This window comes from Sycon ciliatum, chromosome 1 (assembly GCF_964019385.1).
Source record: "Sycon ciliatum chromosome 1, ocSycCili1.1, whole genome shotgun sequence".
NCBI classification, from domain to species: domain Eukaryota; kingdom Metazoa; phylum Porifera; class Calcarea; order Leucosolenida; family Sycettidae; genus Sycon; species Sycon ciliatum.
Window position 1 is genome coordinate 95,948,924 of NC_088643.1, and position 27,094 is coordinate 95,976,017.

General features: G+C 46.4%; 1 protein-coding gene across 1 annotated transcript; it reads left to right on the forward strand.

The window, feature by feature from the left end:
• Positions 1-56: 56 nt before the first annotated feature.
• Positions 57-26,290, forward strand: LOC135806681 (chromatin assembly factor 1 subunit B-like). The gene is made up of 13 exons (XM_065320910.1): positions 57-636; positions 3,241-3,346; positions 4,033-4,059; positions 12,194-12,302; positions 13,143-13,246; positions 14,666-14,762; positions 15,821-15,914; positions 16,545-16,644; positions 17,147-17,204; positions 18,281-18,375; positions 21,062-21,089; positions 22,115-22,240; positions 25,358-26,290. Exons 1-13 carry the CDS (start codon positions 517-519, stop codon positions 25,476-25,478), a joined length of 1,185 nt encoding a protein of 394 aa, XP_065176982.1. The 5' UTR covers positions 57-516; the 3' UTR covers positions 25,479-26,290.
• The last annotated feature ends 804 nt before the right edge of the window (positions 26,291-27,094 follow it).

Consider the following 27,094-nt stretch of genomic DNA (forward strand, 5'->3'; position numbering starts at 1 on the left):
CGGGAAAATCAAGCTTGCGAAACGCCGAAAGACGTAAGTGTGAGTTCGGCGTGGAGAAGACTCGTGCAGGCGAACGATTGCTACTTTTGGCTGCTAGCTGTTCGATCTGAACGATCAAATGTCGAGAAGACAATTCGTGTCTGAAGTGTCATAACAAGCCAGAAGCCAGTTTGTTTGCACCTTGCATTTGGTGTTGAGGACCTCTTTTGGTTGAATTTATATCTCATCTATCGGGAGATTTTCATGTTGGATTTCTTTGCTCGAATGTAATACACTGCGAATGAAACAGTCATCAACGCTGTAATATTCTTTAGTCTCAGGACATTTTGGAAGGCGCTTTTATAATAGATGTTTGAGAAGGAATAACTAATGAAGTGCTGAACTGTGTATAAAAACGTGCTGAATTGGTCCGCACTGCAGTGATTTCTGTTTGTATTCAGCACTCAACACAGCGTACCGTCCATTCGAGTCACCTAAATCGATGTTATGATATTCATTTCCCTCTAAGCCGTGAAGATGATTATTGATACACTCGAAATTTCATGGCACGACAGGAAGCCAGTTATGAGTGTGGATTTCCAGGTTTTCTCAGAATGGACACGTCTGGCAACTGGAGGTGCCGATAATGAGATTCGAGTAAGTATTCAGTTCAAGTGAAAATGATTTCTCTGAGTGCTAAATTTCTCAATGAGGACAGAATATACTGAAACTGACAATTTGTGTTATTTTGTGTCAAAGCAAGGCTTCCTGGTCTGGAGCTTAGATGCGTCCATGTATCAGAGTAATGATTTAATTAGGGGCCTTCCTGACTGTCTCCTGAGAAAGACATTCCATGGCCACGATTCCCACCTTATTGCTAGCAGTGCTTATTGAAAAGTCTCTCCTTTCCATGTACGTCTACTTGAAGTTGGTTTGAAGTTGTAGTTCACACAACATTCAATCAGAGCTAACATGGAAGTTACTTTCAAATGGATTCAAAAAGAATAGCAAAGCAGGCAACAAAAGAGCAACACGAAAGTCATAGCACACATGAACTGCCTGACACTGTATTGCGAGTCAACAAATAAGGACTCGCAATATAAAGACAAATTTGCATGTGGCTTATCCGCGGTGTTCAGTCATCCGGTACATCGGCTTCCCAGCAGCGCTGCCAGCTCGCACACTGCATATTTACAGTGTACGTCAAGTAATTGTGGACTGAACATCATGAGCATTGCCTTTCTAAGTAACGGTAGATATAAATTAGTCTGTAGTGTACCGAAGTAATATAAATGGACATGCTGACTGTCTCAGGGTGATACTAGTAATAGAGCATCAACAATACACGTGGAATCATGCCCTGAAGTTGTGTTGATGTGTGAACACACTATCGTCTATGGCTATGTAGCCACAGTTATCCAGAATATCCATTTTATCAAACAGCGTCCGGTCCCGGGGTGCCAGATAACTGACATGCAACTGCACCACACTTGACTGCATCGCTTTTTGGAGAATTCGCAGGAAATGAGTGTGTGTTCACAGAGACATAGCTATTGCACATTGCGCTTCAACAAGTCGCATTCTTCCTTCTTTTTCTTCATTTTTAGTCTTTCGTATCCGCGTGCTCGTGCGCGTGTGTGTATGTGTGTGTATCGGAAAAGGACGAGGGGCAGGCATGATGCCTAAGCTCTAGTTGTGTAAAGGACCGTTCAATCGCCAGCTTTCAGTATGGGATTTGATCTAGATTTTGCATGCTGAAAAAACTGCTCGAAAGTGCTGTCTGGCCGGTGCATGTGAATAAGCCATGGAGAATGTAGCAAGTGCTCACCTGTGCCATACTCAAGCTACAACCTAGCACTTCAGATGACGCCATTTGTTTGTTACGGTCTAGGGGTGGGGTGGCGGTTGGCGGAACTTTGAAGTTTGATGGTCTTACATCTAAGCTGATGCCCCCCTCCCCCGAAATGGCAAATGCATCCTACAATAGGATTGCAGGTAGGCAGCAGTACAAATGGGCAAGCCGCGTGTCTATGTACATGTACATGTACATAGTTCTGTTATATAATACTTGTATCAAGCAAAGTAACCGGAGGATGTACCCAGTGTGCTGAGAGTGCTCAATACCGCGCTGGAGGCAGAGTGTGTTACACAGTCAGTACAACAAGGCACAAAGCTAGCTTGTTGTAACTCTGACAGTCAGTACAACAAGGAGGCACAAAGCTAGCTTGTTGTAACTCTGAGTCAGTACAACAAGGAGGCACAAAGCTAGCTAGCTTGTAACTCTGAGTGTCATGCTATACAACCCATCAGACAACACAAGGATGCAGTTGGCCATGCTGGTGTTTATGCCAGGAGAAATATTGGCACAGAGTTGCAACAAACTAACCTAGCCTTGCTGTATCAAGAAAAGTAATGTAGAATGCATAGAAAATATAGGAAACGTGTTATTTACTAGAACAAGCCAATGCAATCGAGTCAGTGTGTGTGCATGTGTGTGTGTGTGCGTGTGTGCCAGCTAGTTCGGTTGGTGGGTACACTTATGCCTGATTGTGTTGGGTCTGTTGCCAACAGGCTCGGCTGCTTGAAGGTGTATTGTTGTATCTGCCACCTTTGTTGGTTTCAGGGTTCGTATACTTTCTATTTGAAGTATACATACCTGTTAACCATGGACTGCTTCTGGCTAGATTAACTATTGTGTAATCAATGGTGCTAGTGACGCTTAGATCAGATCCACTCTGATTTAGCCACCCACACTAGTAGCAAGTATTACCTTCACTGGGGGCAGGGGTAACTGCAGTTGGATCCCAGGACGGGTACCCTGATGCCGTCAATCCTTTTTCTGCACCTTGTCCTCACCCACTTACTGAGGTGTGGTGAGCCCATAAGTGGGATCATTTTCAAGTCCACCCAGAGTTTTGGGGATTTCAGGGGATGTCGGCCGTTGGGTGGTTCAATAGCCAGTTGAGTCATCTTTCCAAGATTCCTTTTGAGTCTCTCTCCCCTCTCCCGCGGAGACCCACGTGACCAGTTTTGGCAGTGAGCAACAAGTACAAGTGTGTATGCGTGCCTGTGCACGTGGGTGTGCGTGTGGATGTATGGGCATGGGTGTGTGTTGCGTTGTTTGGGTGAAGGTGGCACAGTATTCACAAATGTGCTGCATATATGCAGTGTGTGTATGTGTTTTGTGGACTGGGATAATTGGAAGAAATGTCTCACTGTGTCGAATGTCTTTGCTCATATATTTTTTAAACCTGGATTTAGATTTGGAAAACCAGTGTCTCTGAGCAAGGTCGCTCTCAAGTAGAGTTTTTGGCGTCATTAGCTCGCCATAGTGGAGCTGTGAATGTTGTTCGATTTTCTCCTTGTGGTAAGTTCCCTTCAACGTTGCAAAGTCATGATCGAACAGCACTTGTGTGCCTTGTAGTAGTTTTGAGCAATCTTTCCTCTACTTTGCCCTCTCTTTGCTGTATTAGTTGTGTATGTTTGCTGGATAGTAAATATAATGTAGGATATTGCCGCAGCCACTGCCAGATTTCTGAATAGCCATTAAGCTATGATCGTAATGGGATGGAGTTATGAACCTGACTCTTTTTGCGTCTGTCCTTTTGTAGGCATCAAGAGAGTCCTGGAAATCACCAAAGTGTCTTTAGAGATTGGCCATTTATAGCATTGATCATTTTAACTGTAGAACACCATGTAAAAACACTATGTAAAAGCTCCTTTAAATTGTGTCAGTCACCAAGCTAGCCAAGCTCAGCGCAGCATAGTTCTTAATTTGTTCTGTAGATGACCCTTGACTTTCAGGATCCCATTAACTCCAGATCTCGGCGTCCCAGTAAAGTAGTTTTATGCCTCGTTCCCACCAAGGCATTCATTGTCGAGTGGTGAGGCGATAGATTCGTTATTTTATCCACCTTTTTGACTTGTGGGGCGAAACATGTCTGCAGTCATGGTAAAAGACTTTCGGGTGACCCAAAACGTAATTCTGGGCGGTCTTATATTGAAGTGACGTTGGGTAATGTTCGTATTTCTTCGTTTTGTTGCTTGTGGCAGGTGAATTTTTGGCGTCTGCTGGTGACGGTAAGTTGTTAGCAGATCATCATGTGTATTACACACCCCAGAGTGTACAATGCTATCTGGATTTCGTATAGGCTGTGCTGGTGGTGAGACCTCACATCATGTGGTCAGGTACTCTTGTTGTATGGACGAGTATTCAAGACATTTTTAGTGACCAATATTATTATTTTCACTAGTTTGAGGGAAAGAGACAAACGGGAAAAGTCTGAAGAAAAAATTGACTGTCACCACCAGGACTCGAACCAGGGACCCTCGCTTGTAGCTACAGTCCATTTCAAAACTATAGACGCGTAATGTTTTGCAAAATTCGATGGGATTTATTTAAATATTTTTAGTTTTTTCTCCAGATTCCGTCTCTGCATCGCTTCACAATTCTGGCTATATACTTTGTTTTCGCTACAATTGAAGTTTATTTTTAGGCCATGTTTTCCGGTTTTACATGTAATTTCTGTTTTGAAGGGTTTGACCAGTTTGTTTTAAGGGTTTGACCAGTTTGTTTTAAGGGTTTGACCAGTTTGTTTTAAGGGTTTGACCAGTTTGTTTCGGATTTTTGCTCCTGCTGAGACAGTGCTGAGCCCAGACCATCGCGGGTGCATTTTTGTACAGGTCCTGGTACAGGTAGCCTCATGGTTTCGATCCGTGATTTCCAGTACAAGTGTGGGGCATTCGAATCCCATCACGCCTCTTGCCTTTTTTCTCTTCTTTTCTGCATGTTTTGGATCTTGTTGGGTGAAATACAGTAGGGATGATAATTATATTTTCTCTTTTTGATTTGATTTGAGCCTCCCTGTTCCCTTCGCCTGACACAACGAGTGACATCGGTTTCACTCACGCCAGTTGCAAGGTGAGTTCGACGACGAGGATTTCGGATACTCAAGCGTCAATCAAAATCCAGCTCTTATTCGAAGAAACAATGAACACGACTAATCATATCTTTCTCGGCATCACTGAGATTCTTACGGGCATTGGAAGCCATTACAGTCAGGCACTCAGAAAATGCAAACAAGAAGAAGACTCATTTGAGACTTTCATTTCTTTTGAGACTTTTCTCACACCTTTTCATTTGCGACTTTTCGTGTTTTGCATCTTTTGTATTTCCCGCGGCGACGAAGAAAAACCTGAAAAACATCTGAAAACCAGAAAACACTCATGCAAAACTCACGGCTGTCGTGCGCTACAGTACGTACGACTCGTACGTATGAGTTCACGCGTCTATAGTTTTGAAATGGACTGTAGCGATGCTCTAACCACTGAGCTATGGTAATAATAATTATTAATATTATTATGGTGGGTCAAAACTTTTATTATTATTATTATTATTATTTGAAAGTAGGACGGAGGCAGAAAATATTACAAAAAATGTATTATCTACGCATGCATCTACGCAAGAGTCACCACCAGCCAATTAGGACATGTGTCACAGTATTGAACGTTTTCGTTCCCTTCTTGTCAAAATACTACAGGGAATGATGGAAATAAGCTAAAAGACTACAACTATAAGGAAAAGAAGTTCAGAAATATATCACTCCAATTATGTGTAGAAGTGACACGAAAAAAAAAATAATGAATCAAGAAAACAGCATGCAAATCCAGTAAGTGACAAAAACGTAGTGACAAGAAAAAGAGAGAAATATCAAGAGATCTATTTCGCACCTTCACGACGAACAGTGCCAAACAACTGCAAAGACAACACATTCTCCTTCTGAACACAAAGCTCAGGGTCTAACTTACGTATGTACAAAGCTTCCAACACGGCAAGATGTAACAAAGACCTACCACGCGACAAAACAGAGAATACATCATCGGAATACCACTCACGACAACTAGCACTGCCCGACAGGTGACACTTGATTGCCGAGGTACCGTTTCCCTGACCCGACGACTTGGCCGTTGTCACCTCCGATATTGCCGCTTGCGAATCTCTCCCATTACGCCCTGCGTCCCTGCAATTCCGATTGCCTCGGTCGAGATCAGTGTGCTGCCCCACGTCCAGTCTGTCCTGCTTCCGTGGTCTACCTCGTTTCTTCACATTAACCGTTGTTGTCACTTCCAGTATTGGTTCTTTTGATTCGTCATCAATTCGTCATCAATTCGTCATCAATTCGTCAACATGTACCGTTGAATCTTGTCCCTGTAGCTGCACGTGGTTCTCGACCTCGGCGTGGTCGTCCACCGAAGTGTCCAGTGCAGTCCATGTCTGAGGTGGACTTGTCCAAGTCCGCTGTGGATACGCTTGCCGACGCCTCCTCCTTTTCGTCGGGCGGAGGGCTGGAGCCAGCCCAAACAACAGTCAACAAGAAGAAGAGACCTATACGGAAACCACCGAAACTGACATCTGGACAATCGAGCCCCGGACGAGTCACCAGAAGTCAATTGAGGAGACGAATTGATGACGAATCAAAAGAACCAATACTGGAAGTGACAACAACGGTTAATGTGAAGAAACGAGGTAGACCACGGAAGCAGGACAGACTGGACGTGGGGCAGCACACTGATCTCGACCGAGGCAATCGGAATTGCAGGGACGCAGGGCGTAATGGGAGAGATTCGCAAGCGGCAATATCGGAGGTGACAACGGCCAAGTCGTCGGGTCAGGGAAACGGTACCTCGGCAATCAAGTGTCACCTGTCGGGCAGTGCTAGTTGTCGTGAGTGGTATTCCGATGATGTATTCTCTGTTTTGTCGCGTGGTAGGTCTTTGTTACATCTTGCCGTGTTGGAAGCTTTGTACATACGTAAGTTAGACCCTGAGCTTTGTGTTCAGAAGGAGAATGTGTTGTCTTTGCAGTTGTTTGGCACTGTTCGTCGTGAAGGTGCGAAATAGATCTCTTGATATTTCTCTCTTTTTCTTGTCACTACGTTTTTGTCACTTACTGGATTTGCATGCTGTTTTCTTGATTCATTATATTTTTTTTCGTGTCACTTCTACACATAATTGGAGTGATATATTTCTGAACTTCTTTTCCTTATAGTTGTAGTCTTTTAGCTTATTTCCATCATTCCCTGTAGTATTATTATTATTATTATTATTATTACACAAGAGAGAGTTTGGAAGCTTTGTCACAACTCCGAGTTTCACGTATCTCTACGATCATCAGGCAACTGATGGATCCAAAACGGGCAGCCAGAACATAAGGGGGAGCAAGGTGGGAAATTCCGAGGGGTGTCATAGGCGACGCGTATCATAGCGCAAGAGTCAGGTGCAGGCGTGAAGTTGCCAAGTCTTCAGACTTGGGGCTATGCAGCAGTAGTTCCGGCATGAATGATATAGAATAGAGCTGGGGGCAGATGCCAAATCCACACATGCCCACACCACAACACAAACATACACCCACACTCTCTCCCTTTTCTCACATTATTATTATTATTATTATTATTTTTTGCAGTTTCAAATTGGTTTATTATGTACTATTATGAGATGAAATAAAACAGGAAAGGGCACAGGCCCTGATACGTGCAAGGGATAGCAATCAACCTTGCACATGAATTGAGCATGTGTTCTAAATAAATGCAAATGTAAATGCAAAACAATAACAAACAAAAACACAAACAATGAGCAATAACTTCAGGACTGGGCACAAGTCCTAAACCAGTAAAAGGTGCAAGAGATAATAATCAACCTTGCGAGTTCGAGTCAAAGCATGCGGACTCACAACAAAATGGCATCAACGTGAGCAAAGAGGAAGAAGAGAAAGGAAACAGCAAAACAAAAAGCAAAGACGGAGGATAAACGGCAACAGAACCAAAACTGGCAAACAAACCTGTGACATCATCATGCACAGACACAAAAGACAAATTGAACCGAGTCAAACTGGCATGAGCGACTCATGCTGCAAGACATCGCTGGGGTGATGGCTGAAATTCACCTTCCTCCGACTACCACGCAACATCATGACGGAGTCACGGACTAGAGTGAAGCCAAGCTCACAGCGGATCCGTCCCATGAGGACGCTGTACGAGTCTCCGGTTGCCGCTGCCAGGCGAATGGCGAGACGTTTCAACACATTCCGGGCCTCACCGCCAGCTCCCCCGACAGAGGAGAACACCAGTGGAGAGAAGCTGCCCCTCTCCACCCGCCGGATCCGCTCACCATAAGCCGCTTTCTTCTGCTCCTCATGCCATCTGTAGGTCGCAGAGAGGGACTTAGTCATGTAAGAGGACGCGCAGAGATAGAAAACCCTTATGTCAAAAAATGCATCCTCTTGCATGGACCAGAAGCCCCTCCCCTTGACGTCCAGTCTGGCCTGAGGGTCAGTGTTGGCGGCCCTTGGAAGAGCTTCACCAGCAAGGGGTTGAAGAACAGGCTCCGTCTCCACGGCATTGCACACTCTGCCAAGAAGGCCGGCAATGTAGTCCTGGACATGGTTGTGGCGGATGATGGGGAAGCCGCCACGTCTGCATATCATGGCATGGTCGGTGGTGAAAGGCACACCACACAAGCAGGTGTCAGGGATACCAAGAACAGGCCACCCGTAGCGTGCAGCAAGATCATCCTGGAATGACCTGTCGAGGCTGAAGCCGTGTGCAGCGATGGGCAGGCACGACAGCCACGAGCTGGCACCGCGGTCGCAACTAGCTTCCAAGGAGCGCTGCTCATGGTCGCTGACGTCTGCACTGATGGTGGCAGTAGTGTCGGACCACAGGGTACGGAGTTTGGCACGGCCCTTGAGCTTAGCATTGCGCACGGTGTCCTCGTCAGTGGCCAGCAGTAGGGACTGGCGCATGATGTTGGCCTGGAGCTCACTGGTGACTGCTACTGATGTGGCGTGCTGGAGTGGAGCGATAGACAGGGGAGACAGCAAACCAAGACCTCCAAGGCGAGGGGGCAGCGACAGCAGCTGGCGCAGTGGGGGAGATGGAGGAGCAACGCCTGTAACAGCTGGGATGAACTCCTGGGCGATGACAGACTCCAGAGCTTCAAAGTCAGCAATGTCATCAGGTGTGGTTCGCATAGCATACGTCCACCTATGACGCAGACCGTGTGCAAACGCGGCGAGGGCAGACTGGGGATCAGTCTTTGCAAACTCTGTGAGCATTGTAAGCTGGCTGCACCATTCCTCCAGTCTAGCTGAGAAATGCCGTCGCTGGAACTCCTCTGTGCCGATGGCAGCGCCGAGATATGGCCGACCCTCTGCAGTGATCTTAATGCCTGTGCCGGAACAGATCTCCTGGGCCTCTGGCAAGCTGGATGGCTTCACCACTAGCCATGTCTTGGCAGCATTCGGGTGATACCCAAAGTGGGGGCCAAGATCTGTGAGTAAGTCCCACCAGTGGCACACAGCACGCAATTTACCACCTGCTGCAGAATCGTCAGCATGCCATATCTGGTGAACACGACTGGTAGAGGCATCCAGAGTAGCCAACAGCGGAACGAGGGCGACGGCATAGATTGGCATGGCCAGAGGATCCCCCTGTGTAGTGCCCTCCAGAGACAAGACCACCTCACCATGCACAAACAACTTAGCTGCTCTGCGGTAGAAGTTGGTAACAGCGACAGAGGCAGCAGGGCATATGATGCGGATGTTGTGGAGCATCACTTGCCGGTTGAGTGTATTGAATGCGTTACTGTCGGGCGTTAGACGCATCGACGAGGAGAATTCCTTGACAGTCATCATTGCGGTAGAGGTCCGCCATGGCATGGATTGCGGCTTCTGCACCTGCCTCCTGGCCAGCACACACTTGGAGAGCACCAGCACTTTCCCGGATGTCTTGCTTGATGACAGCAAGAATGGCCTTGGCGATAAAGCGTCTAAGAACTTCACCGATGCCAATGGGCCTCACCCCAGGGTTCTTATCCAAGGGTATTAATCGGCCGGCTACAAGAGCTGAAATACCATCTGGATCTACATACTCCGTGGCAAGACGGCGGGTGGTTGCGGCAACGGCTGCACACAGATCGGAAGAGGCACCGCCGAACGAGCAGCACATTCGTCGCCAGGCAGTCGAGTCGAGGCCGGACACACCAGCAGCGCCAGTCAGACGGAGTGCTATGTTCTTGATGAAGCTGGCATCGATGCTGGCAAACTGCACTGCTTGAAGCTGCGCAATTGGGCCCTGCAATAGCACATCTGCATCTGGGATGGGGCAGGCAGGTGGGTGCTTTTCCTTGAGCGCATCTAAGGTGGTACGGCCATCACCGCAGTCAGCATTTAGGGGCAAGACACCACCTTTCCCTTGGTTGGACAGGCAGCGGAGAGCACCCTTCACGTTGCCAAGTAGCATTAACCTGGTGAAGCCTTTGCGTGCTGAATCATCACCCGCATTCTTGCTACGTGCAGAGGGTGAAGCAAGGGATCTCTGAATGGCGAGTCCTTCCTGCAAGAGACTATCAAGGTCACCTGCTTGCCACAACTTCATCCGCCGGCTGACACAGTCAAGCTTCTCGTGGCTGCGCGACTTACGGTGAGGACGCTGCAGAATCAAGGCAGGCATGATCATGCAAGCTCTCAGTGCAACAGCTTCTAGGGCAGACTTCGACGCATAAGCGTGGAGGAGTCGAGCCATCTCACGGACAAAATCCTTGCTAGCACTACCGGACGGCAGAGAGAACAAATTCCGTTGCCAGTTGCTGGTCTTGGCATAGACACGTTCTACAGTAGGGACAAAACTACCTGCATGGACGTCACCCCATTTGAACACAGGGTTTGTGGATGGTGGGAAGTCGGGCAAAACAGCATGTGATGCCACCACTGACGCCAGAAGTTGCTCAGCACGGGTGGCGTTCACGTCAGGTGTGGGTGCAGTGTTGGTACTGGTGGGGCTCTGCTGTCGACGGTCACGTGTCTGAGGCGCAACAAGGATTGCATGTGCACTTGCTGCAGACGATGGCGATGCCCCGGACGGCGTTGTCGTACCGGTGGATCTACGATCGTTCAAAACGTCACCAGCATGCTGAGTTGCAGGCCGAGTACAAGTGACCGAGTCAGTTGGTTGCGACAGTGAGGTAGCTACGGCGTGGTTCAGCGTACCGGTACAACTTTTCCCAGCATCCCAAATCCCTGCAGGACAGGACGATGGAAGACTTGTTGCTGATGGCAGATCTTGGTTTTGACAGGTTCCATGGCGCGATGCGGAACAATTGACACATTTCTTGCCAGCGGACACACAACTGCAGTTTACACAGCGTCCCTTCTTACCACATCCACAGCAGTAACGCGACATTCTCTCGAACCGAGTTGGGGATTCCCGAGCAGAGCTCTCTGGGCAGTGCTGGCACGAAGCTCTACAACCGTGTTCAACGGTTCTGGTGGCAGCCCAAATCCTGACGACTACGAGCGCTGCACAACTACCTGGGAAACAGAGGCAAGGAACAAAACTACTACGGCGGCTACTAACTACGCCTCCAGCCCAGCCTGATGCTGGGCTGGGGCCAGTGGGGGAGTCGAAGAGCTAAGCTCGCGGAGCTACAAAACCTGCTTCCGCACTCGACTCGACAGTCTTTTATTATTATTATTAGACACAATCTCATAGCATGTGACAAGCATAGCTAATGCAGGAACAGAATCCCCTAAGACAAGGGCGTTGAGCCAGCCACGGCAATAGTAAGCTAGGAAACAAAGCAAATATTAACTTAATTAAAGCAAAAATGAGTGGAAAATTACAAAGAAAAACGATTAACGGAAGTGAGCACAATCAAAAATATAGTAGTGAAAACTTACTAAAAAGGGCACTCACGAACCTGATACACATGTACCTGAAAGAAAGTGGAAGAATCGCTGACAGCGCTGGACTGCGTATATGCTGACCTTAGTTATGCATACTACATTTCCTGCAGTGGTTGTGGTTGACTAGATGTGAGTTTTCGCCGCTGGAAATCCCATGTGCAGAGCTGCACATCGTTAGTGCTTTGTTTTGGAGATCATCAGTCTTCTCACCTAATTGCAGATGGAGAAAATTTATAGTCTGATATCAATATTTGACCAGTTCTGAAGAGTATAGCTGGTAAGTAATTCCAGAAAGAGTTCTAAAACACTTTGAATCAACTCCTTGGGAACAATGTCCCTATATATGGAGGGCGTTCGGTTTCTCTTCTTCTCTGTGTTGCCAAATTCACATGTGTCTGGTGTGGTTGTTGAACAGTTCTTCATGAAAAGTGCTCATCACATCAACATGTACTGTGTGTGTGTGTGTTTCTGAAGATGCCAGTATTATTCTGTGGAAACTTGGAGAAGGCCGCTCCCCTACTTTTGGCGCTCAACAGGAGGACGAGCAAAAGGAACATTGGGTACATCACAAGATGATGAGAAGGTATGAGCAGTTTTAACCCTAGAGTTTTCCTCCGTCGGGGTGTGTACCAGCCGCAGATAGTAATGCTGTGTATCTTGTATCTCTCTGATTGGGTACATTTTCATTTGACTTGGGTCTTGTCCGTTTCATGAAATTGGGTTGATATCGGTTCATGGCTGTGCACTAAATCAGTGAAGGATTCCCCCCTACTCTACACCAATACTCAAGCGTGTTGTACACCAAAATTGTGCACTTGTGATCTGATGAACGTTCCACTTCAGTTTGTGTGGAGTCTATGAGTTCCAGGTGGCTGACTCCTTTCGTGGATTTCAGTGACTTGTCATGCCAGTTCATGCACGGAGATGTTTGTGAACAATAACTCTGTGGACTGGATGTCGTAAAAACCGTCCATGTCAATGCTCCACACCCGTTCTTCAGAATGAAGTGCTGCTCCCTGACGGGCTTTCATGACGCGGAGTAGTCCAATCTTTTCTTTTCCATCCCAATCATTTCAGGACTGCAGCAGTGACTAACAACTTAAAAAATTCGCGGTTCGTGTCAGACTCGGCTGAACTGACAACTCACTTCATCACTAAAATCATAGTAAAATGTAAAGATAATATCAAATCACTTGATGTCCTATGTTTGTAGAAATGAACTGGTGTGCCTGGTTACTTGAACATGACCAAACATTTTTTTGCTGATTTAAATTCTCTGTGAAGTCCAAATTTGAAATTGCGAATAAAATGTGCGAAGAGAATGAACATTCAATTTTGAACTGTGTCAATTGCTGTGACATCTGAACGTAATTCTATTCTTACTCATTGTTGTACCGTGTGTTGTTGCCTTCTGTGTTGACAGAGGTCACCGCGAGGATGTTTATGATCTAAGCTGGGCACGCGACTCAGCGACGCTATTATCTGCTTCCATTGACAATACTGCAATTCTTTGGGATGTTAGCAAAGGTGACGAGAGCGATGCACAGATTACAATGCTCCCGGTATCATGTATTGGTCCCATTTGAAATGCATTCATCCAAGCCACCCAGCGGATTATTTCTAAGGGCATGTTCGATTGGTAAGGATCGGGATCCAGATCTCAGATCCGTCGGATCCTTCAGAGTCAACTGGACACTTTTTTGGGCCTTGGCTGTTGCCATGTTGACGAAGTAATAAAAATAAATTCATACTCACCGTGCCAGTTTTACAAAAAGTCAACAAGCTCTATCTCGATCCACGTGTGCGTACCACAATGTGTACAAAAATGATTTTTACCCGCCATATACGCACAAAGGTCACATTTGGATCCGTTGGATCCGGTCAACTCTGCTCCCCGAGGTGGGTTGACCGGATCCAAATCCGAAGGATCCGGATCCGGATTCGACCAATCGAAAGGGTGCGAATCCAGTGGATCCAGTGGGTCGGGATCCCGATCCTACCAATTGAACATGCCCTAAGTTGGAGGGGTGACATTCTGGATTTGCTCTGTTGTTCGATTTGAAAGCTCACATTGTCTTTCTTTGTATCGTTGGGGAGTTCTGTATTCATCGGGTGATGGACAATGGTGGACTTGCATTGTTTTCAGGAACACTGAGCAATGATCTATTGCTATTGAACGCCAGGTGAATTTCACCTACGGCCAGACAGAAATTGCTGAGCCACATGAAGGCGCACTGCATACATACTCAAGTTGTGTGTGCCGAAGTCTAGCATGCGAGTCCTGCTGTATTGCTTGCGTCTATCATCGTCAAGGAACGCGGGGGACACTTGATCTTTCTTATCAGAACAACAGGGCGAATCCAGAAAACTAGCCGCAACGCACGGGCAAAGTGCAAAGTATGAGATGAGTTAAATTTGGTGAACAAATCTGCAAAATTGGAAATTGGTTGCATTCTGACATTGCTTATGGGTGTGTATTCAGATGTACATTTACTGCATTCTGACATTGCTTATGGGTGTGTATTCAGATGTACATTTACTGCATTCTGACATTGCTTATGGGTGTGTATTCAGATGTACATTTACTGCATTCTGACATTGCTTATGGGTGTGTATTCAGATGTACATTTACTGCATTCTGACATTGCTTATGGGTGTGTATTCAGATGTACATTTACTGCATTCTGACATTGCTTATGGGTGTGTATTCAGATGTACATTTACTATCTAAAAGTGCACAGTACAACAAAGTACAAGTCTAGTAGTGATTGCAACGCTGAGTTTCATCATGATGATTGCATTGTATTGAGGATGTAACTCAGAGTGTTGCAACCAACTAGCCTTGTTGTTCCACTGTTGTACTGTGTAATACACTCTGCATCCTCTGGTGACTGTCTAAAAGTACAAATTTTCATTTGTGTATCGTTGTCTGTCCTGCCTATTCAGGCGAACCACTCAAGTGTTTCTCGGATGCCCAGCACTATGTACAAGGTGTCAGTGTTGACCCTCTGGGAGATTTCCTGGTGACAATGTCCAGTGACAGGTATGATCATGTACCATGTACTGCTATCTTTTCTTGTCTGTCACTCATCTCTCTAAGTACACCGCCGTTGCGCTCTGTGGCCGACCACACTAACTTCCCACAACAGCAGGAGATTCTTTCTGAGTACATGTACTGTATACCTTCTTACAGCTGGTTTTGGTCTATGAGACCTCATCAGAGAAGGTCTTTCTTCTTTTCACTATAATGTCAAGTACACAATGCAACATTGTTTTACAAATACAAGTAGGGCAAGTAAGTACCAATCCTGGGCCAGACCACTGTAACATAACAACTGTTACCCAGTGTATGTACTTGCACAACATGGTGACATGGACAATTGACAGTCACATGCCACACTGCCCATATATTGGGACACATGTCATATAGCACATGTACACAATCAGGCATACGAACACTCCACACCGTGCTCTTTGTTCACACTCCACACAGTGCTCTTTGTTCACACTCCACACAGTGCTATTATGCACTGCCCTTTCCCATGTGTACAGTGTGCTGATCATGGTATTTGAGTGATAATAGTATTTTGTGCGCTGGTCATGGTATTTAAGTGATACCGTACGTGCTCGAATACAAGCCCCCCCCCCCCCCCTTCGACTAGAGCCCCCTCTCGAATAGAGCCCGCCTGTCAGCGGGAATCGAAATAATAAAGCCCCGTCTCGTATAAAAGCCCGGGGCTATAATCGAGCGCGCAAAGTCCGTACGATGCAGTGCAGTACATGGACCGTGTACGGTATGCACGTGCAACATGTTCAATTGTTGCACTTATTGCACCCAAACTGCAGTCATGGATACCTACCGTTACCGTACAATGATCGAGTGCAGTCACTGCATGTACTGATCAGCAGGAATAGGATGAAACAATTGATATTTCTATTGAAAAATAAAGCCCCCTCTTGAATAAAGCCCTCTCTCAAATATAACCCCCCTCCCCCCCCCCCCCCCCCCTCGATGTGTCTTCTGGAAAAATAGAGCCCCGGGGCTTCTATTCGCGCCTATACGGTAATAGTATTTTTGTGTGTCATGTGTACTGCTATTAGATGCTTGCGGATCTTTGGTGCAAAGAGCTACAAAAGAATGTTTGAAGTTTCCAAGCAGCCACAGCCTATTACTTCTGCACCGGCCTCTCCTTCGGTATGTTGTTTGGCATTAATTGACTCTCTGTAGGTGTACAACTTTCATCACCTCAGTTGAGGTTTAAGAGGGGAGGGCTTGGGAGTACATCCACATTTCAACTGTAGTCTTCTGGGTAGCACATCGACCTTGGTCTAAAGGAAGCTATGGTCAAGCACATCACCGTCACCGTCAACAAAAGGGAGAAGAAAATCAACACCAATCAAACCACCAACACCTGTATTGATTGTTTCAGTATGTAGTTGGTGCCACTATTGGCACTAGCGCTTTCTTAGGTGCAATTTCTGTCACCGCTCTCACCGCCGAAGTGCCGGTTGTGTGAACTTGCTTGCTGCGGCTTTAATCACCACTGTATTCTTTAATCACCACTGTATTCGACTTGAAAAGTAATGGTACGAGTTCGTACCTTATTGACATCGGGCATACCACTGGTGAAAGCTTCCATGCCGTCTTCTTATGGCACTGTCTGGCTTCGTTTTCTTTTCTGTTCTGAATTGTACAATGCACCAATAAGCAAATTGCACGTTTTGTGACATGGTTTTATGTGACATGGTTTTATGTGTGTGTGGGTTTGCTTCTAATATCCCATGTATATCTGGATTTTGTGTTTCCTTTGGTTCCCCTTGTTAGGCACCGGCAAGCAAGCCTCCAAAGTTATTTTCTGAAGGCACAAACACGTTTTTTCGACGTCTTGCCTTTTCGCCTGATGGTGCTCTCCTGGTAGTACCTTGTAAGTACTCCACACCATGGTGGCATGTGGCCTGTGTGTGTGACCCTGTGTGTGATTGGGGGGGGGGGGGGGGGGGGGTACGTGTGTAAATGGTGTGTCAATACAGTAAAACCTGTAATGGCGACCACTCGGATATGGCGACCACTTTTCTTTGTCACGGACACATTCACATTCAAAACAGCTCGGATAAGCCGACCACTCGCTCAATGCGACCAATGACCACCCACCTACGACCGCGTTGCACCCTACGACTAGTAGTACAATTACATGCACGCATTGCACTGTGCACCACACATGGTAGATCTTGACATCATCGCAGGAAGTGTGGATGTACATCGTGCATGCACGACACTTGACAGGTCTGAGGCCCCAGGCACATGAGTCGTGCGAGAGTAGCATACATGTCGACATTTGGGAAATGCTTACAGTAACAATGCAATTAGTCGTCCTTGAACCAGAAAATTCTTTCATTTCTTCTCCCAATTGTACTGTCTGGTTGCAGGTGGACGCTATGAAGGTGGCAACACCACATTTATATTTGCTCGGAACAATCTATCCAGGTATGTCTCGTATTTGTGTGTTGGACAAACTCACGCTGATTTTCTTCATGGCCTAATGTAGAGTGGCACCTGTTCTGACTGTAGAAGCCAGAGTCTTAGTCATACATATCTGCCAAATCTCCCCTCTTCCGGGAGAACCACATGACCAGCTTCTGGCAGTGAGAAGTACAAGTGTACATGTATGTGTGCATGCGTGTGTGTGTGTGTGTGTGTGTGTGTGTGTGTGTGTGTGTGTGTGTGTGTGTGTACGCCAATTGAGTCATCTTTCCAATATTCCTTTTTGAATCTCTCTCCCCTCTTCGGAGGAGACTCGCGTAACCAGTCATGGCAGTGAGCAACAAGTACAAGTGTACGTGTGTTTTCATGTCTATACTGTATAATGTTACCGCATTGTATTTGAAAGAGCTAGTTTGTGGTGGGCTTACTGAGTGAAACATGCATTGGACGAAGAGTACGTATAAGCCAGATTGTGCAGCTCTGCTTGCTTTGGTCCACAGTGGAACACTTTGCTGACATCAAATTTTTGGGAGTTTGTGACTCATACTGTACAAGGCATGCACTGCAAGTTTGTGGCCGTGTGAACTTGGCCGGGTTTCTTGCCTGCTAAACTTGCACTACGGTCAACACTTCAGCAGCACGGGAGACACGATTTTCGTTGGTGAAAACAGAATACACACAACACACTTGAAGGTCAGCGCCCAGCGCCTGCTTTGTGCGTAAACTGTACGGCAGGCTTCATGCATTCTAGAAGTTAACGTTAACGAAACATTCCGCCCTGGACCTAACCAGATTCGGAGTTGCACCCTCTGGTTTGTGTACTTGATTGGAATGGACGTTTACTCACTAATGTCCCATCCATTATGCCCTTTCCTTGTAGGAAACTATACAAATTTCCAATGCAGCACATGTGCAGATCGTGAATAGCAACTGAATAGAGCGGTTGCCAGTTGACAAGCCCCCTTTTCTTTCGGTTTCTGAAGTTTGTAAAACAAAATAATTATGCAGCTGACAAAAAAGGATACTGATGCCAAGACTGTCAATGTGTTTTTGTGGTGTTCTTTTTCCTTCATTTGTAGGCCGGCTGCTCATCTGCCCGGTCCTCAAAAATCTACAATAGCGGTTTCATTCTGCCCTAACCTTCTGCAACTGAGACCACAGAAAAGACCAGCAAGTAAGTCCTGCATGTAGCATGTCACAGTTGAACATCACCCCATCACCTAGTGTGCACTTTCGACATTCACTCATCAGCTCACCAGAAGTAGCATATACACTGGACTCACTGACAGTGACATGAGACAACGACACCCGTACTTCTTTCGATGTAGGGCAACGAAACCCGTGCTTCATTCTAGCGAAGAGCAACAAACGAAGACCCGTGCTTCATTCTAGCTAAGGACTGTATCGCACTTTAAAAGTATTTCAATTTGGGATCTTGCCCGCTATACTACTCATGGACATACCGGTAGATCATTTGGCTCCGTTCAGCCATAGATACATGTTCTCAAAACGCTAGGTCGAAACAGGTAGCGGCATTTGAGCTGCAGCAGCGCTATGCAAGTGTGCTGGATACCTTTTATACCGTTGTACTTCAAGCTAATGACGTACTGACTGACCATGTCACTGACTAGGCAATACATGCTGTGTCTGGGAAGTTTGAACGCTTGAAAGCGGGGCTACTGAGCATCTGGTGGAAATGAAATATGTTGAGATGTAGTTGAGGGTACAGTCAACTTCGCTTATAACGACACTCGGCGGGGCATCAGAAAAGTGTCCTTATTCGCGAAGTGTCGTTATACCCGAAGTCTCATTATATGTGTCACAGTTGCATGGGATTTTGCTCTGGGCATGAAAATTATGTCGTTATTCGCGAATTGTCGTTATATCCGCAGTCGTTATTAGCAAAGTTGACTGTAGCTGGAATCAGGCGGTCTTGGTTGAGGGTAGCTGGAATCAAGCGGTCTTAGTTGAGAGTAGCTGGAATCAAACGGTCTTAGTTGAGGGTAGCTGGAATCAAGCGGTCTTAGTTGAGGGTAGCTCAGGGTTCGTAGCACCCTTGAAAACCCTGAAAGTTTTTCTTCCCCCGGGAATTCCCTGAAATCCCCTCAAATTTTGTATTTTATAAAAAATGTCCCTTGAATCCCCTCAAATTTGTTTTCCAGGTGACGTGACCAGGTAGATTTATGTAGTACTCGTACTCTTGTCTAGCGACTGACTAGCATGACTGTGCTGGCCCTGTACTGGTCATGTGAGTCCGCGGCCTCCGCGACCAGTGCCGCTCGCATACGTGGGTAGATGTATACGGTATTTTGCATTCGAAGTTTGAGCCTTGATCGCGATGTACGCTCAACTGTCGACTGCAGTACGACGGTTCCTGACTCGACTGTAGCGAAACTGGAATCCGCCGCTAGCGCTGAAACTGCTTTTTCGTTTTATTTGGGTTTTTTGGCTTTCAACGAGACAAAGTGTCTTCAGTTTTTTTTCGGAATGCCAAAGAAGTTACAGAGTTTTACTTGTTGTTCGCCATGCCGAAAGGCAAGTGTGTTTTCAACGATCGCTGGTTGTCTTTGGACCCGTACAAAGACGGCTAGTCCGCGTACCTGAGAATAGGAACTTAGCGAGATGAAAAAAATGTGTTGTTCGTCGTTTGTCATGTCGAGCATGGGCGAAGGCAGCTTGAAACCACATGCGAAAGGCGTAAATCATTCTCGTTCTGTGGAGCTGCGTAGCCGCTGAATAGAGCGAATCTATAGACGCATTTGTTCGCCCTGCTGCTGCTGCATCGACGAGTGCCAGCGATGAAGAAGTGTGATGGTGGCTCTACTACATGTTGTGTTGGAGATCAAATCTTCGATTATTGATATTCTGAATCAGTGCACTTTTGCGTGTGGCTACTGATTGTGGTGTCTATCGACTGTATGACATCTGTGAATACCCTTGAAATGCCCCTGGAAATCCCCTGAAATTTTGTGTATATGTTGTGCTACGAACCCTGGACTAGCTGGAATCAAGTGGTCTTAGTTGACGGTAGCTGGAATCAAGCGGTCTTAGTTGAGGGTAGCTGGAATCAAGTGGTCTTAGTTGAGGGTAGCTGGAATCAAGCGGTCTTAGTTGAGGGTAGCTGGAATCAAGCGGTCTTAGTTGAGGGTAGCTGGAATCAAGTGGTCTTAGTTGAGGGTAGCTGGAATCAAGTGGTCTTAGTTGACGGTAGCTGGAATCAAGCGGTCTTAGTTGAGGGTAGCTGGAATCAAGCGGTCTTAGTTCACTGATGCTAGAATGCACTGTCCTCCAATCGAACAGGTTTCCGAAATCGGCCACTTACACTCCTAGTGTGGGTATGGATCTTTGGCTTGTCTCCGTGAGGTTATCACCAGTGCATGCAAGTTCTGACAAAGGGCTGAGGCTTCCTGCAGCTTCATGCAAGTTCGATTGGGAATATCTGACGAGCGATGTGCCCAAGCTGCTATTAACCAAGACCATTTGACTCAACACCCTAAATTCGATTGGTTTTGATTGCACCGTACAGTGTTGAACTTTGAGGAGCCTTGGCTATCCTGACTCACTTTTTTCTTGCTTGCTTTTGTTGATGTCAGTATCTGCACTCAAAGCAGACTGGAAGTATCAAGAGAAGTATTCAGATGTTTTCCTCCAGCAATTTTATCGTACATATGGCATACATGTGTATGAAGCCGAAAATATACGAATTCATTTATCCAGACAATCGGGTTATCTAGACGCATTGTCCTGGGTTCCTGAACAAACGTGTCTGGATAAGTGAGGTTCACTTTGTCATAGCTTTCCAGTTTCCACTATACATTTAATCTGTCTTCTCTTTGTCCACTTTCTCATACTTTACATAGGTGAGGACAACCAATTGCAAGCCATAAGGTAAGATGCGAAAACTTTATTCTGCCGTATACTAGCAAACAGTATAGTACATTGTTAGCCCACTATGGAGCCTAAACAAGCAGGATACATGTGTGTCCAAAGACCGGAGGATGAGCTAAGAGTGCTCAACACCGCGGTAGAGGCATAGTGTATTACACAGAGCAACACTAAGAGTGCTCAACATCGCGGTGGAGGCAGAGTGTATTACACACTACAATAAGGCACAAAGCTAGTTTGTTCCAACTCTGAGTTTCATGCTATGCAATCGTCAGGCAACATGAGGATGCCATCTCTTCAGAAGTAACACAAGCAATCTACTGTTCCGATAACTAAGGAGCATTTTATGTACAGGTTGTTCCACCAAGGAAGTTGAAAGATTTCTTTATGATGTGAGAACTCACGAGTGAAACCTGTCGATCAAAGCACAAACATCACAGTATCCATGGGCAGTAGCCAACTGTTTGACACGTGCATTCAATTTTGTTCCCACCCTACTAGAGCATGTTGTTTTGCACCTCGTTCCGTCTGTTCCCCTCGCCATGATCATTTCTATAGTGCGTTATTTGATCTGCTCAGTGTTTTGCCGCATCCTCGTGATCATTGTCATGATCATTATCATGCTGATTGTCTGGTTCTCTAAAATGGGTAACGTTACAACTTACAACGTCTGTCCTGCCAATATCGCCGTTGAGTGTGTGTGTGTACACAGTTGAAACTAAAACTCAATCTGTATTGGTGCCTGGCGTGGCCAAACTATACAGGTGGATCAGCATGTTCTAGTCAGAAAGTATTCACTCTTCACTATTCAGGTCGAACACATTGAACACATCTGTGCAAAAATGCAAGTTAGCTTGCTGTGAAACACTGCATTGAAGTGTGTTGCCCTCAGACTCCTGGTAATTTGTATTTCCGGTTAACTGATGATACTCGTATCAATCTGTTTACCTGTGCGTTTGTGTGTGCCTGTGTGTGCCTCTGTGTGTGTGTGTGTCTTTGTGTGTGTCTTTGTGTGGACAATTGTGCAGTTTGCCGTACCGAATGGTGTTTGCTGTTGCATCATTGGAGAGTGTTGTGCTGTATGACACACAAGAACTCACTGCCATCGCTGCGTTTTCATCAATGCACTACGCTCCGCTCACTGACATTTCATGGTCAGTACAATGTTGTTGTTGTTGTTGTTGTTGTTGTTGTTGTTGTTGTTGTTGTTGTTGTTGTTGTTGTTGTTGTTGTGTTACCTGCCTGTGTTGAATAATGGTGATCAGGGGGTAACGTTCCGGGAAGGGGAGAATCTAAATAGAGAGTTAACCTTGTGTGTTTCAAACAGAAATTGTCAAGCGTTGAATTTGGCCGCATTCAAGTACCATACAAGTCCGTGCATAAGTACTAGTACCTGCCCGAAATAAATACCCCCTTCATTCTTTTGACTCTGTTGTTGAAGTCAAGTTGAGCCCGATAAACATACTGCCCAAAGTAAGTAACAGTATAATTCACACATGCAGCGCATAGCATGTACATCTATAAAGTGACTTCTCCACTACACACAAGTCTGGTCCGAAAGTTTGTCCGTGCACGAAAGTGAGTACGGGTCTGACCACTAAATTCGTTAATACACTCGAACGCCTCTTATCCGGGCGCCTTGGGACTGGGCACTGTCCGTATCTTGCCTGTAACTCAGGACACTGTCCGTATCTTGCCTGTAACTCAGGACACTGTCCGTATCTTGCCTGTAACTCAGGACACTGTCCGTATCTTGCCTGTAACTCAGGACACTGTCCGTATCTTGCCTGTAACTCAGGACACTGTCCGTATCTTGCCTGTAACTCAGGACACTGTCCGTATCTTGCCTGTAACTCAGGACACTGTCCGTATCTTGCCTGTAACTCAGGACACTTTGTTCATCATATACATGTAATATAATTATCGTTTTGAACAGTGTTTCAAATTTCAATATCTTATTTTTGCACACACATACACACACACACACACACACACACACCAGTTTTAACGTGAAGAAAAGAATGTGATGGTGGACTGCTTCAGGGAGTCATGCCTCAACCTGGCTGCCTGGTCACACCACTTCTTTACAAGAAGCAGGTGTTCAGCCTCCACATTCTGTGTCTCCGGCCATGGCAGCGAAGTCTCCAAAGCCTTGAATGCCGCAGCAGCAGCAGCAGCAGGGGTGACAGCAGCAGCAGCATCCTGCTCGTCCACGTCATCATCAATGCTGTCGAGCTCATCATCGGACGCCACCATCTCTGCGACAATTTCATCATTGTCCATGGTTTGATGACCTGGCTCGTTGGCGTCAGCAGTGAGCCAGCAGAATCTGCAAGGGCTTCTGCGCTGTCAAGACCATCCTTCATGACAGGGGTGTTGTTGGCAGGCTCTGGCAACAGATTACGCTAGGCCTTCCTCAGGCTGTCCTCTGTTGCCTCTTGCCAAGCTGCTGTGATCCAGTACACGACGTCCTTCATTGTCACCGCTTTCAGGATGTCGGGGACGGACTTGTCGATTGAATCATTCTCCAGGATTATATGGGCTAGAAGTTTACGCTTATAGCACCGCTTGCAGGGATCCAACACTGCCTGGTCCATTTGCTGGATGATCGAGGTGGTGTTCGGTGGCAAGAACATGGCCTTGATCGTCCCGTCATCGGACTGCAGCAGTGTGGACGATGGGTGAGAGGGCGCATTATCCAGAAGCAAGAGTGCCTTCTCCTCCAGTCCCTTGTCTTGGCAGAATTTGCGCACAGATGGCACAAAGCGCTGGTGGAACCACTCACCAAATAGCTTGCAGTCCATCCATGATTTTTTTGCGACATGTAGTGGACAGGCAACGTGTCCATAGACATGTGCTTGAAGCACCTGGGTTTCGCACTCTTGTTAATCAGCACCAATGGCAAGCGATGCGATCCTGATGCGTCTGAGCAACCCAGCAAAGTCACCCGATCTTTGACCTTTTTGAAGTTGCCAGCGCACGTGTCTGTAGCATTCAGGGACGTTGACGGAGTCATTCGCCACCACAAACCAGTTTCGTCAGCTTTGAATAGCTGGTCGCGTGAGTACTCGTCCTCTTCAATCACGCGGAGAAGCTCTTCACGAAACGGACCAACAGCAGACGAATCCGCGGACAGAATTTCGCCCCGCAGTTAGCGCAACACATACCAAGACGGGTATTGAAGCGCTTCAACTCCCCGTGCTGGCCTTGAAACTTTCTGGGTCTGCGTCAGCGTAGAGCTTCTTGAAAAAGGAGAGCGCCTTCTCCATCATAAGCCGGCCGGTCGGTGTACGAGATGCACGAACAGTTTTCGTAGGGTGAGTACTTTTTCATGTACAGTACTGAATGCGGCAAGTAGGACTCGCCCATCCGCCCCTCCCACCTGAAGCGTCGAGGAGGGAGGGGCGCTCTGGCAGGATTTTACGGTACTTATTACTTGCCAACAGGAGACGAAAAACACTTTCAAATTTTAAGTTACGAAAACAAACTTTGTACTCGGCCTAATCTCCATTCAACACTCGCTCTCAAACTATTCATAGTTGCACTGGGCGCTGCTTGTTGTTGTGGAAGATAAACATACTTCGAAAGGGTGTCTGTATGAACTTTCCCAGGACATAGCCTTGATCAGTGAACAATATGCTGTCTTGTGGCATCAGGCCATTAGGAGCCCCAGAAAAGTGCTCAATCATGGCGGATTCCAGCATAGCGAGGTCGTGACGAAGACCCTCCACAGGTCGACATTGACCATGAGTGTCATCAGGCCTTGGAACTTTAAGCAACGTGTCCGCTTTATGGCCGCTATACGGACATTTTTATTTCGGACACGCCTACACACTTGTACGATTTTGCCGTCACGGAAACCCCATACACTGTTGTACGGACAGCCATTTTCCGCAAGACTGCGGAGAGGGTGGCAAGACTTTGAGTACACAGGCAAGCGTTGGCAGATCGGTGTAGTAGATGTCCCCAGCGGTTGTACAGAAGATCAACTCTGAAAAGACATAGCACGTGGAACAGCATTGGGCTCATTGGCACAAGATGGGTAGTGAAAGCATACCAGTCTACTAGAATCAAGTGATTGAAACAATAACATGTTGTAACCGCGGCGTGTGTGTGTGGATGTGTGGGCGTGTGTGTGTGGATGTGTGGGCGTGTGTGTGTGGATGTGTGGGCGTGTGTGTGTGGATGTATGGGCGTGTGCATGTGTGGATGTGTGGATGGCGTGGGACTGTGGGTATGCGGATGTGGGTGCCTTGTGACTCCATGTGTAGGTCAGCATGTGGCTTGTTCTTAGCAATGTCATCAACAGATGGATACTGCTCGGTCATAAGGTTTGAACAGGGCGAGCTTGGTGAACCGTATAGTGAGCCACCAGAGCAGTCTGTCTCGTGATCCAGTCAGTATGATCAAAGTCCACCAGAGCAGTCTGTCTCATGATCTGATCAAGTCCACCAGAGCAGTCTGTCTGATGATCTGATCAAGTCCACCAGAGCAGTCTGTCTCATGATCTGATCAAGTCCACCAGAGCAGTCTGTCTGATGATCTGATCAAGTCCACCAGAGCAGTCTGTCTCATGATCCAGTATGGTCAAATCCACCAAGTTGCTTCGTGCAACGTTTTGCAACATTCATGTACATAGTACATAGTATATTATATAGTAGCAGACCCCTAACCCTAAACGGTTGCATATTATTACTGCATGTGGTGATGTATAAAGATGCCAGCCATATTCTCCAGCTAAATGCACCCAACGGTTGCACATTCAGTGTATTCACTGTACATGTAATTCATCTATCTTCTATCTAGAAACAAATCCAGTTGCAGATACAGCATGTTCAGAAACATGAGACTAAGTCCTACTACTACTGCGTTTAGTGATGTCAATACAATCAGACTATTTTCATTGCTTCCTTCAGTCTCCTGCTGATGCTGGGTGATTCTTGCTTTTTCCTCTTTATCCTGTGCAAGGTTCTACCTCTGTTTATTACCCTTGCTTTGCATAGTAGCCGTCGAACGGATTGCCTAGAATTCGTCACAAACCCTCCGTGTTGGCAGCGCGCAATTCCATGAGAGTTTCGTGTGTTTTTTACAAGTGCCTTTTTAAAGCATTTTTTAAACCTTGCCATGGATGGAGTCATGTTCTTTGCAGCTTTTGTTAGTTTACCATGATTACCGGGTGAGACCAGATAACAGCAAGACAGTGACTTCTTCTGACCTTTTTTTCTGCATGGGTGTCCTGGTGTCTGTCATGGCAAAATCCTGGATTGCAATCATCTGATTCATATCTTCTGCAATGTGGCATGGTTAGGTGTACAACTGAGTTGCAGTTGTCACGGCAGCATGCAGCATGCTGGAACTCTGCTTGTATGTGCTGCTGCATTATGTAACATCAAGAGTCCATAACCCCCCTCTTGGTAACATCAGTGTAATGATATAATCCAGGAATTTCGCCATGACAGCAACCCATTCGAGCTACATGCTCTGTGTGCCATGTACTGTTGGTGTTGTTGTTGACAGTTGTTAAGGCGATGGTGCCTCCTTTTATACAAGTGAGTGACATAACAAAATGAATTAATTTATTTATAATAATAGTCACATGATAATCGCTATAGCGGTAGCCAATCACAATGCACTACGCAGAGCAGAGATATTGTGTTCATTGCCCAGGCAATAGATCAGTGGGCAGATATTCATGATCTCTACTCTCCTGGGAGGGCATGAGGTTTGTATTTTATAGTTTGCAATAGGGCTTGAAAGTGATGACGTCAAAAACGGCCTGGGAGTAGTAAATTGACATCAGATTTCTATTTTGGATCCACTAAGGTGTGACTTTGCTATTGCTCATGTATGTGGGTGCATAGCAACCCACTCATGTCGTATGCAGGTGTGACTTTTACTTCGCCACCAGTTGTCACCCCGCCCCCACTAGCCAAATCAGTCAGTTTCACTGGCAACATCACCTTGCTGTGAGTGAGACCGCTTGAAATGTGCTTGGATCCATACAAAAA

What these genes read in the sequence shown, in the direction of transcription:
- LOC135806681 (XM_065320910.1), top strand. Translation starts at nt 517, where the DNA reads ATGATTATTGATACACTCGAAATTTCATGGCACGACAGGAAGCCAGTT. An exon ending in TTTGGCGTCTGCTGGTGACG is followed by an intron (nt 4,060 to 12,193) that starts GTAAGTTGTTAG and finishes GTGTTTCTGAAG; the next exon opens with ATGCCAGTATTATTCTGTGG. An exon ending in GCTCGGAACAATCTATCCAG is followed by an intron (nt 17,205 to 18,280) that starts GTATGTCTCGTA and finishes CTTCATTTGTAG; the next exon opens with GCCGGCTGCTCATCTGCCCG.